Source organism: Bufo bufo, chromosome 8, assembly GCF_905171765.1.
Source record: "Bufo bufo chromosome 8, aBufBuf1.1, whole genome shotgun sequence".
Classification (NCBI taxonomy): Eukaryota; Metazoa; Chordata; class Amphibia; order Anura; family Bufonidae; genus Bufo; species Bufo bufo.
Genome location: NC_053396.1, coordinates 165,161,389 through 165,174,226, shown reverse-complemented (window position 1 = coordinate 165,174,226; position 12,838 = coordinate 165,161,389). Strand labels below are relative to the sequence as shown.

Sequence of the window (12,838 nt, the reverse complement as noted above, 5' to 3'; positions counted from 1 at the left end):
TCTCTGTGCAATTGGTATTATTGATGCAGAGAAATTCTTACTTTTATTTATATGTAATTGAGGTGCTCGGCGCCCCAAAGGGCTGGCCTAGCTCCTCAGAGCACCTCCACCTCTGCCTGTTGTCACTCCCCCTCCCAGTGATAAGGACAGAGCTAGGCATCATCACTGCTTTGATGCCTAGCCCTGAAATCTTGTGCATGCGTCGGTGCCAATACCACTGACTCATGTGTAGTGAAGATCTCAGGATGGGGGTGACCTCTCGCTAGATTTCACGGCTGGGCATTGGAGCAGTGAGGATGGCTTGCCCTGTCAGTCTCAGTGGAATGGGGAGTGGCAACAGGGAGAGGAGAAGGAGAAGCTGTGCTCCGAGGGACTAGGCCAGACCCTTGGTGTTCCGAGCACCTCATTTACATATAACTAAAAGTAAGAATTCCTCTGCATCAGTAATGCCAATTGCAGAGAAAGAGGGCTCATTTTAGTCACCGTGATCAACCCTACTAGGCAGTATGTTTAGTTTAATAGGGTTGATCATGGTGATGGATGCTCTTTAAAATGAGTGGTAGCAGCAGGGCTGTAGTTACTAGCTCCATTCACAGTGGACAGAGCTGTTTAGTTCTGGCACCTACTTCTGGTGCTAAAGCTACTTCTGAACAACCTAAGAGTGGGGCGTCGAACCCCCACCGATCAGATTCTGAGAATAGGTCATAGGTCAATAATAAAGGACTGGACAACCCCTCTAATGATGCTCAGAATTTTGCATGACCTCAATTTTACTGACCAACCTTTCCTTCATTTGTGACCTTTTATCATCAGAAATTCTCCTCTAAAGTTGTTTGTGCTTGATTAACTTCTCTGTAAATGGGAATTTTATAATTACATTGTTTTCTGTAAAAATTGTAATAGCTAACGCCATTGATCACCACTGATTGCTTCTCATGTGGTTCAGAGCTGCATTTGCAATTCTGCTGGATGTCACTGGAAAGGCACGTCTTTATCGGCCTATAAGGTAGTGGGGCAGGTCAGATTACTGTAAATGGCCAGAAAAGAGAACAATTTCCAGAAGCCACAGGAGACTGGCCAGTGTAGAGATGGGTAGAGCTGGAAGATCTTTTCTTTTGGCTAAGGCTACTTTCACACTCGCGTTTGGTGCGGATCCGTCATTTATCTGCACAGACGGATCCGTTCAGATAATACAACCGTCTGCATCTGTTCAGAACGGATCGGTTTGTATTATCTTTAACATAGCCAAGACGGATCCGTTTTGAACACAATTGAAAGTCAATGGAGGACGGATCCGTTTTCTATTGTGCCAGATTGTGTCATAGAAAACGGATCCGTCCCCATTGACTTACATTGTGTGTCAGGACGGATCAGTTTGGCTCAGTTTCATAAGACGGACACCAAAAGGCTGCAAGCACCGTTTTGGTGTCCGCCTCCAAAGCGGAATGGAGACTGAACTAATGCAAACTGATGCATTCTGAGCGGATCCTTTTCCATTCAGAATGCAGGCAGCCAGTTTGTGAGTTTTTTCCCCACTTAATTGCAATATAGTGATTCTGTACCCCTGGGGTTTCCACTCTATATATTTACAATGTTAAAGGGAATGTATCATCAGGAAATAGTCTATTGTTTAAATCACGTTTTTACGTTAACATATTTTTAAAGAATTCTTTTATATTTAATTTTCCATGTCAATATCTATATTGAAAAAAACCCCATAAAATCCTGCAGTTTTCACACTAGCCACTAATAATAGCCTAGCCTAATAATAAGCACCACTTCGTAGTCTGTACAGATCACTCTACAGCAGTTATCTGCTTATCTATCATTCTAATCCTGCCTGTAAAGATATCATCTCTGTGTGTAGATAAGACATGATCCACCATTCACAATAGGCGATTGTCAAAGCTTGTCTATTCTTTCCTTGCACAATCACAGAGGTCAAAGAGCATGTCTAGAAAACTCTCCCATAGAAGTCAATGAGGTCCCCTTCTGACCATTGTGTCTATGGCCCATGCGGCTGTCATAAAGCATATATTTAAATGCTGTTAAGAACAGCTCAGGCAAGATGGCCGTCCCCATAATTCTGTTCAAGAAATAGAATAAAAAATCTGCAATCACAAAATAAAAACAGATTAAAAAAAAGGATGTGTGTTCCTGTTAGTGCTAACCGACAGATGAAATTTTTGATGACACATTTCCTTTAAGTCCATGCAGTGAAAGTCAAACTATATATTTCTATTGTTCTAGTGTATAAAATATTACAGCTTGGACTGGAAAGTGGTGAACTACAAATATGAGGAATATTCAGGGGATTTTCGAGCCTTGCCTTGGTAAGTTCTGTTAATTTTGTTTTTCACAGTCACTGATGATCACTTTCATTTAAACTCTTTGCTTATTTAACCATGGGACAAAAGAGAAGTATACAACATAACAAGCCTTAATAAAGTTGAACATAGCATAGCGTCGACAGTAAAGGAAGAAATGTGTTAATCCAATCTAAAATTTCTATCTATCTATCTATCTATCTATCTACTATATCTATCTACCTATCTAAACTTTCTCTGTATATATACGGTTTATATTGGTTGGGATGTGGCTTGCCATGAGGTGGGTTTTGTCAGAATACACTTTTATTTTCTCCAGATATTCCTTGTATACTGTTCTCACTATAAGGATCTTACAGTGAGGACAGAAATGATTGTCTGCAGCAGTGATCTCAGATGACATGTTCAATTTAAGTGTGCAAATGTGGATAACTTCCTTAAAAGAGTTGTTCCACTAATAACACATGTTCTCTAGCCACAGGACAGAGGATAAGTGCTTGATTGCTGTGGGTCAGTCCACTGGGACCCCTAGTAATCACGAGAATGGGGATCCGCAAGTGCTGCAAAAGTGTCTACCACTCCACTCACCGATCAGCTGTTTGAAAGAGCCTCAGCTCTCAGTAGAGCGATGTGGCCTCCTCACAGCATACCAAGCACAGCACTGTGCACTGTGGCTGCGATTGGCATTGCAGCCTGTTCCCATTCACCATATAAGAGCAGCCTCATCAAACAGCTGATCGGTGAGGGTGCAGGGAGTTGGACCTCCACTTGTCTGTTATTGATGACCTATCCTGATCATAGGTCATTAATATTGTACTCCTGGAAAACTCCTGTAATATTTCTTATTCTTGCTTTTGGTTAAAAACTGCATCAAAACCTGTGGTGGTGTCGTTCCAAAATGCGCTGTGTGTGATATCACTCTTATGAAATCAGTGCTCCAGATTTTATAGTTTCTCACTGTTTATTTGGAAACTATTACTACACACATTTTCTGACATTAATGAGTTGAAATTCCGTGATTTCTTATTTTCAGTAAATCCTTTCAGCCAGAGAAGACGCCCAGCCATGTGTTTGAGATAGATGAGGACTTTGACAAAGATGAGGTAATGGATGGACTGAATTCAGCATTTTTCTCGGAGGATGTTGTAATAGATTTATTCCTTCCTATGTAAAGACCAGAAAACGTGCAGGAGCGGATTGGCCATAGACCTTACAGGGAAATTTCCCGGTGGGCCGATGCCCAGGGGGCTGACTGAGTCCTCCTCATGGCCGGCCAGTGGACATTTTTGGGGATGTATTTTATGCTTCTGGCAGTATTTTGTTTCGGACTGTGGTATCTGGATCTGTTGGGGTGGTATAATGTGCCGCAATATGGTATTGCCGGCCCTGCCTTCCACTAATTTAGACCCGACAAAAAAATGGGGCCACTTTTAGTATTTTTTCCAGGGCCACTTTAAGTTCCCAATCTGCCCCTGAAAACATGCATGATTTAGGGTACTTTCACACTAGCGGCACGGATCCGTCCTGACGCTAGTTCACGTGTGCCCCCGAACTGCCGCTCCTTCCCCATTGACTATAATGGGGTCGGGGGCGGAGTACCGACGGCAGCGCACGCCGAGAGGCAGCCGGACTAAAAGTACTGCATAGAGTACTTTTAGTCCGGCCGGCTCTTGGTGTGCGCTGCCGTGCTGCTGCCGGAACTCGGGGGCCCACGTGAACTAGCGGCAGGACAGATCAGACAGGCTGTTCACCCGCCGGAACAGCCTGCCGGGGTCCCCTGCCGCTAGTGTGAAACCAGCCTTATCTGCTCTAACAGTTTAAGTACATATTCTGTCTCCTATGCTGATTACCTGTGTTGCACTTCTGGCTTATTGATAATTTGGTAATTGATGATTTATAATGTTTACATGTAAAAGTGTAGACTGTATAATGATATGCATGATTTCTTTATTTGACCTCTCGCACAGGTTTCATGTCCCCAATGGTGTCTTCATACATTGTGTATTTGCTCAGCAGAGTACAGTACAATGCAAGTAAATGGGATATTAAAGGGGTTGTCAGAGTGTTTAATACTGATGACCTATCCTCAGGATAGGTAGGGGTCCGACACACCTGCCGGTCGGCTGTTCGAGGAGGCTCTGGTGAGCGCAACTGCCTCTTCCTAGACCAGTGGTCGCTACCAAGTGCTTGGTAAGCTGCGAGGAGGCCATGGTGCTGATCAGCAGGGGTGCCAAGTGTTGTCCCCAATCAGAAACTGATGACCTAACCTGAGGATAAGGTCACCAGTATTAAACACTCAGATAACCCCTTTGAATGAATGAATAACTTGTATAGCGCTACAATTGCGAACTGAATCGCCTCAAGGCGCTTTTGCAGCCATTGTCTGCCTGTGCCTTCAGAAGAGGTAGGTCTTGAGCTTCTTCCTGAAGGCCAGATGGTTTTCTTCTAAACGGATCTTCGCGGGTAGAGTGTTCCATAGCCGGGGTCCTTGGACTGCGAACCTTCTTTCGCCTTTTGATTTGTAACGGTTCTTAGGGATAAGGAGGAGGTTCTGGTTAGCTGACCGGAGGGAGCGACCTGGGGTGTAGTGCTTTATTTTGTCGCAGAGGTATTGGGGGGCTTTCCCTTGTGTACATTTGTGGGTGAGGCAGAGGGTCTTAAATGTGATCCGATCCTTCACGGGTAGCCAATGAAGGGTCCTCAGGGACGGGGTGATAGATTCACAGTTTTTTTTTCCCGTTATCAGTCTGGCGGCTGTGTTCTGGACGACTTGTAGACGTGAGATTTGAGATTTTGGAAGTCCTAGGTAGAGGGAGTTTGCGTAGTCGAGTCGGGAATTGATGGTTGTTCCAACTACTGCTGCTGCGTCTCCTTCAGAAATGAAAGGGATGAGTCTACGCAGCAGGCGAAGCAGGTGGTGGGATCCGCTGACTACTGATCCTATTTGTGCATCCATTGTCATGTCTGAGTCAAAGATGACTCCGAGGCTTTTGGCTTTGGTGCTGGGAGTGATAGTTAGCCCGAAGATAGTGGGTGGCGTGCACATCGTGCTATGGTTTTTGTTTCGGTTTGCATGGAAGAAGAGGAGTTCTGTTTTAGAACCGTTGAGTTTGAGGGAGCTCTCAGTCATCTAATCATCGATCAATGAGAGGCAGATTTCCAGGGCATGATATTGGTCTTTTTTGTTGGTGATGCGCAGGTAAAGTTGAGTATCATCAGCGTAGGAGTGATAGAGCAGGTCCTGGTTGCTGATGATTTTGAGGAGTGGTCGGAAGTAGATGTTGAAGAGCACGGGCGACAGGGGTGATCCTTGAGGGACTCCGCATGTGATTTTACGTGCTTCTGAGATGAAAGCTCCCATTTTCACTTTCTGGGATCGGTTCTCCAGGAAGGATGCGAACCAAGGTAGGTCCGAGTCTGCGACTCCGGCTACTTCTGTAAGACGAGTAAGCAGGATTTGATGATCTACTGTATCGAAAGCTGCGCTGAGATCCAGCAGCACCAGGAGACATGATTCTCCTTCATCTGCTGCTTCGAGGGCATCATCCCAGATTTTAAGGAGCGCCGTTTCTGTCCCGTGGCGAGGACGGAAACCAGATTGAAGTGGGTCCAAAAGATTGTGGGTGTCCAGATGGGATTGTAGCTGTTGTACTGCTGCTTTCTCGATAATCTTAGAGATGGTGTTGAGACTTGTGACAGGTCTGCGATAATTTAGGTCTTTAGGGTCGTCGTTGGGTTTCTTTAGAAGAGGTTTGATGATGCCTTGCTTGAGGGAGATCGGGACTATTCCTTCTTTGAATGACTGATTTATGAGGTATGTTATGGTAGGAGCCAGAATGTCGGTGCATTCTTTCAGAAGTTTTGTGGGAATAATGTCGTTTGGGGATGTGCTGTCTCGAAGGCTTCTGATGATGGTTTTAGTGTTATCGATGGTGGTTGGGACCAGGGTAAATCTCGGTGATTGTAAAATATTTGTGTGGTTTTTGTCTTCTTGCCTTACCCGGATGGGGTTGCTTGTTATGTTCTGTTGAATTGTTTCTCGAATGTTTACGATTTTGTCAATGAAAAAGTCGGATAACTCATTACAGAATTCTTGTGTTTCATTTGCTGGAGGCTCTAGACAGGTAGGGTTCATAGTCTGAGCGTCTAGTTTGAAGAGTTCGCGAGGGCGGTTTATGGTTTTTGAAATGGTGTTGGAGAAGTATTCTTTTTTTAACAAGCCACAATAAGAAACCTTATTAAAATTCATCAGTGAATTCTAGGACTTTCCACATCCATAGCATGCTATCTGGTAAGGACCTTTGCACAAATTTTCCCCCAATGCAACAAATTGGTGAATCTCATGAAAAAATCTGCATGTGACAGTATTTTGATGCAGATTTTTTACCTCCATCAAAGGGCCTTTGTACACTGGAAGGTGAATTGCCTGAACGAGCGCCGATCATCGATATAGGAAGTCGATCAGCACTCATTTTCACTTTGGGTATGATCCAGTGGTGTAGCTGGTCACATGTCACCAGCCGCAACTGTGGGGTGGTACCCTTTCATTTTCACAAGACACTTATCGAGAGGGGTTGGAAGGAACAATCGTTCTTGTGATCATTTGTTTAAACCCCTCTTCATAGTATTACGTCATTTATCAGCAGTAAATCCCCCTGGGCACTGATATTCTGGTATTCTTATATCCCTGTACTTTAAACTGGCTGCTGATCCTGTATGTAATGTTTATAGCCAGGTTAACTTTATTTTCATTCCCACTCTTTCCTCTGTATTCCACCAATATATACAATTATGGTATTCTCATATGTGTTCCATACATATCCCAGAAATATGAGTGCTCCTTCAAAACACCATAATTCAACTGGGAACATTGGGTGAACCTATTATTACAGAATAGCGTATATTCTTTAGTCATCATGATGATAACTGAAATCTCGCAGATTGCCTGGACCAGGGATGCCCAACCTGCGGCCCTCCAGCTGTTGCAAAACTACAATTCCCAGCATGCCTGGACATCCTGCAGCTATTAGCCTATAGCAGGGCATGGTGGGAGTTGTACTGTAGTTTTACAACAGCTGGAGGGCTGCAGTTTGGGCATCCCTGGCCTAGACCAAAAGTTTACATACTTTTTGCGGACAAAAATAGGACATGTTCTATTTTTTTCCGGATCCGCGGACCGGAAGATCGGGGGCGCGCTCCGGAAATGCGGATGCGGACAGCATCTATTCTTGCCCCATAGAGAATGAATGGGTCTGCACCCGTTCTGCAATTTCTGAGCACAACTATATACAGTATATGGAATATATGAATGATTTGAGATAGGTCTGCCGAAATATTGCATGGAATTTTTGCTTGGGAATTTGAGAAGGTCTCATATAAAATATTACAGAGAGACTCATATGAGTGGACTACTTTCCCCATTTTATCCCTTTTCCCTGGTTCCCCTAAGATGAGTAAAAATGGCTTCTACCTTATGAGTTTTTTTTTTTACCTTCCTCTGGACCGACTTTGCAGGATAACAGGCTGAACTGGATGGACAAATGTCTTTCAGCCTTACAAACTGTGTCACTATGTCACTATGAATCTGTTGTGTCATGGTAGGGAACAGTGAGCCCTAAACTCCTGCCTAAGCACTCTTCCTGCTTACAGTGCATTAGGACGTTCCGCCCTAAACGGCAGCCCACAAATGGTCGACAGTCCCTTCCTATGTAAGTGCAGGGTAAGTAACAAGGGAGACAAAATAACGAACGACTAGGGACAGAATAACACAGAATACAGAAGTCAAATCCAGAAATGTACTGGACCGAGGTCAATACCAGGAGAATCCAATCAGTACCAAATCAGAACCAGTAGGCAGAAACTAGGAGTGGCCAAAACCAATATAGCACGTCAAGTCCAGAACAGGATCAACAAGGTCAAAGTCAGGTTCCAAATTCAGGGGTCATATATCCAAAAAGCAGTAGTACAATCAAAGGGCAATAACAATCAGAGGCAACCTGTGGCCAGCAGGTTGCCTGTTTAAATAGGCCGTGCTTCCTGGTCACATGACACGTCCTGTGTCACGTGATCAGTGCCGTCATTGTACCTAATATGTGAGTGACGGCTCTGATTGGCCAGCGCTCCTTCATTTGGCGACTGGCCTGTCTACCTGTCAACCGGAGGCTGTCAGCGCTGCAGAGGAGTCTGCCGCCACCTGGACATGACATGAGTGGCAATGCATGTAGCCCTATTCCTCCAGTGAACTCTGATGGAATTGGAGATGGAGCCTCCAACATGAGTGTGAACAGAGCCCAAGGATGTGTCTTATAAGCAATATAATAGTGCTGATAAGAAGCAACTATAAATCAGTTTGAGTAATCTACTGCTCGCTCGCATATTACTGATGCCATTTTCGCTGTTTTGTGTCTGATACACAGGCTTGATCACATTCTGTAAATGGAAATGTTGAGCAATAATTACTTAGTTGTCAGTGTATCATGGAACATGCCTAGCCCTGCCTCCGGGGAGCACTGGCCCCTATGACCTCCACAAAATGCCCCAAAAACTGCTATACATTGCTCTCTTTGGGGTAACTATGCACTAACCCTTTGCGATTGGCCCCATGCATTTGATGTGACTGTCGGCAGCTATGTAGTTAGAGACTTTGTTATATTACTGTATCCATTATAATGCTAATACAACTAATTGTAATTTGTCTGCAGGATGCTTCATCAATCTGCTCCCATAAAGGGGGAGTCATTAAACAAGGCTGGCTGTATAAAGCCAATATAGGCACCACCATTCCTGTCACTATGAAGGTAAGTACTCGGAAAAAAAAAACACTAAACTAAAATGAAAACATCTCTGATACATTAGGAGCACATACAGTATATTGAAAATGTTAAAGGGGTTCTCCAGGACTATTATTGAATCCAACCTGCAGAAGAAGGTTGGTCTGCACAGAACTGACTCCTCCATCGTGCCGCCGATTCTGCTCTCTGAGATGCAGTCACATGCCCGCCTCAACCAAACCCCCCCAAAAAGGCACTATGGAATACCAATATGTATAAGGATATAAAAATTGTCTTTATTCAATTAATCACAAGTATACATGATAAGACAATTTGGCGGCGATAGCCTCAGGCTGTATTTGTCCGCCGTCTGGATCCTCTCTTTTGTCTTCCGGTCCTCTGCAATGTACGGCGTCATCACTGACATCATGTGTATTGCAGACAGGTAGGCAGTCGAGAATGATGCTGGCGCTAGGCGAGCTGGGTTTGGTTAGCAAACAGCAGAGAATTTGTTAAGCTGGGCACAAAGGTTATTTTTGGCACAGTCTGAAACTTTTCCATGCTCACGCCCGGTTCAAAAAAGGGGCGGGGAAGGGAGCAGGCCGCCAGGGCCATCTCATTTATCATTTTCTAGGTGTAGAAAATGTTTTAAATCTACGCCAGCAAGGAAGCTGGCATAGATTTAGACTGGCGGTGGATGCGCCAAAGTTATGTAAACGCCGGTCTTAATAAATGACCCCCTTAATTTGGGCCCAGAGAATCCCTTTAATGCATATTCACCAAGCATATTATTTTTTTTCTTTTCTTATTTTATTTGTTATTTATGTCATACGGAGATAAATGCCATTTAGTAGACCGCTCTTTTTTGTACAGCGGATTTATTTATTTTTTGCTTCCATAGAAATTTCCTAACATTACTTAGTGATAATATTGTGTCAAGCTGCAGAGAATTTCTAACGTCCAGAGGTTGCTCCATTTACAACCAGTGGCTGTTTTGTTACAGTCTGGATTCCACAGGCAGACTACAGGCCACCACCAGTCAAGTACTTCACAGCTCTGCATTCATATTGGCAGAACAGTCTTGTGGCTAAAGAAAGTCATTATTATAATAACATGGTAACAAAGTGATCTGTACAGAACAGTAAGTGTCAGCCTGCTGGGAACAGTGTGAAAACTGCAAGAGCATAGGACACATTCCCTATAAGAATTAATGGAACCAAATAGCAGACTGTGGATTTCTTATCAAGTTCAGTAGACATTAAAAGCTCTGCATCTTATAAAATGTGTTGCTAATATACTATAGGAGGAAACCGCAATACAGGGAGCTCACATCAGTGTTTGGAGTATATCCAGTTCTCTTCTTTAGGATCCATTCACACGACCATAAGTGTTTTGCGGTCCACAAATTGCGGATCTGCAAAACATGGGTACAGAACGCACACAGCCAGCCCTATGATAGAAATGCCTATTCTTGTCCGCGATTGTGGACAAGAATAGGACATGCTCTATCTTTTTTGCAGGGATGCAGAATGGAAATACGGATGTGGACAGCACACGGTGCGCTGTCAGCATGTTTTGCGGCCCCGTTGAAATGAATGGGTCTACACGTGTACTGCAAAATTGCGGAATGGATGCGGACCCAAAAATACGGTCGTGTGAATAGACCCTAACACTGACCAGTCAATGTGCTACATATGCCATAAGACTGAAGAGCTTTACACTTAGGTTTGCTGATTTGTTTCTTAGAATTCCTGACGTGCACTAGGCGCATAAAAATGTCATATTTTGGGATAAAATGCAATTCACCATAAGTGGCTCCTCAGACATTCAATTACACTGAGTGCATCATAAATTTCTCCCTTTCAGTGGCAGGGGGTTAGGTATTGGGGACATAATACGAGCACTGACAAGTGGCTGAATTATAATCTCATACAGTACAACCAGCGGAACAGTCCTCAGATAATCTGTACAGCTGATCTACCATGTTACATTTTTTACCCATTAGTTGTAATGTAACGTTTGTGTTACACATGTCTGACTGTATCATCACAAAGACTAAAAAAAATATACAGAATGTCATGCAAGTGTCATTACTCCTAGGGGAGTGCAATTACTATTTTTTAGTGGTACCGTCCTAGTACAATGCCAAAATATCAGATGTGTGACTGCAGTTTTTCCTGGGAGAAGTGTCACTTCTTCATGTTTGTCCTGCAGCTGAGTGGGAGCAGCTCCATGAAGCAGCTTTCCACCTCAGCTAAAAGCAGGGAGGCCCAAGTTGAGGTTTTGTGCATATTGGCAAAGGTTGTCCTAATGGGATAACCTGTATTTAAAGGGACTATGTCACCAGCAACCTCCCTATCCAGCGGTTTGTATAGATACATAGCTGTGGTTCACCTGATTAAGGCCTCTTTCACACGGGCGTCATGTTTTTTTGCCCGGATAAGATGCGGGTGCGTTGCGGGAAAATGCGCAATTTTTCAGCGCGAGTGCAAAACAATGCGTTTTGCACGCGTGTGAGAAAAATCGGCATGTTTGGTACCCAAACCCGAACTTCTTCACAGAAGTTCGGGTTTGGGTTAGGTGTTCTGTAGATTGTATTATTTTCCCTTATAACATGGTTATAAGGGAAAATAATAGCATTCTGAATACAGAATGCATAGTACAATAGGGCTGGAGGGGTTAAAAAAAAAAATATATATTTAACTCACCTTAATCCACTTGTTCGCGCAGCCCGGCATCTCTTCTGTCTTCTTTCTTCAGGACCTGGGTAAAGGACCTGTGGTGATGTCACTGTGCTCATCACATGGCCCGTCACATGATCTTTTACCATGGTGATGGATCATGTGACGGGCCATGTGATGAGCGCAGTGACGTCACCATAGGTCCTTTACCCAGGTCCTGAAGAAAGACGACAGAAGAGAAGCTGGGCTGCGTGAACAAGTGGATTAAGGTGAGTTAAATTATTATTTTTTTTTAACCCCTCCAGCCCTATTGTACTATGCATTCTGTATTCAGAATGCTATTATTTTCCCTTATAACCATCTCCTAGGAACCGTGCGTGAAAATTGCAAGGCATCCGCACTTGCTTGCGGATGCTTGCGATTTTCACGCAGCCCCATTCACTTCTATGGGGCCTGCGTTGCGTGAAAAACGCACAAAATAGAGCTTGCTGCGATTTTCACGCAACGCACAAGTGATGCGTGAAAATCACCGCTCATGTGCACAGCCCCATAGAAATGAATGGGTCCAGATTCAGTGCGGGTGCAATGCGTTCAACTCACGCATTGCACCCGCGCAGAAAACTCGCCCGTGTGAAAGGGGCCTAAGGCTACATGCACACGACCGTTGTGTGTTTTGCCGTCCGCAAAACACGGATGGCGTCCGTGTGCGTTCCGCAATTTGCGGAACGGCACGGACAGCCATTAATATAACTGCCTATTCTTGTCCGCAAAACAGACAAGAATAGGACAGGTTATATTTTTATACGGGTTATTGCGGCTCGGATGCGGACCAGAACAACGGTTGTGTGCATGAGGCCTAAATCACTGTTTTTCTTTTGTTGATCCAAGGCTTCGTTCCCGAGTTTTTCTTAATATTCAATGGTGCAATGAGGGCTCCCAAGCTGCACTCATTTCTGTGACCAGTCCCTCCCTCAGTGCTTTGCCAGTGCCTGGGCCTGTCATTCAAAACAACCAGGGAAGGGCTGAACATAGAAAGGAGTGGAGTTTGGTGCTGGAATGC

The 12,838-nt window shown here is 44.2% G+C and overlaps 1 protein-coding gene across 3 annotated transcripts in view; it reads left to right on the top strand.

Annotated features, from left to right (window-relative positions):
• Positions 1 to 12,838, top strand: part of DOCK11 (dedicator of cytokinesis 11) — a 291,743-nt gene that overhangs the window by 34,623 nt on the left and 244,282 nt on the right. For all 3 annotated transcript variants that reach the window (XR_005774010.1, XM_040406100.1, XM_040406099.1), the window contains exons 4-6: positions 2,251 to 2,333; positions 3,361 to 3,430; positions 9,029 to 9,124. Coding sequence is in view for 2 of the 3 variants with exons in the window: in XM_040406100.1 (XP_040262034.1) it covers positions 2,251 to 2,333; positions 3,361 to 3,430; positions 9,029 to 9,124 (249 nt within the window). In the remaining variant the exon portion in view is untranslated. The remainder of the gene's footprint in view (positions 1 to 2,250; positions 2,334 to 3,360; positions 3,431 to 9,028; positions 9,125 to 12,838) is intronic.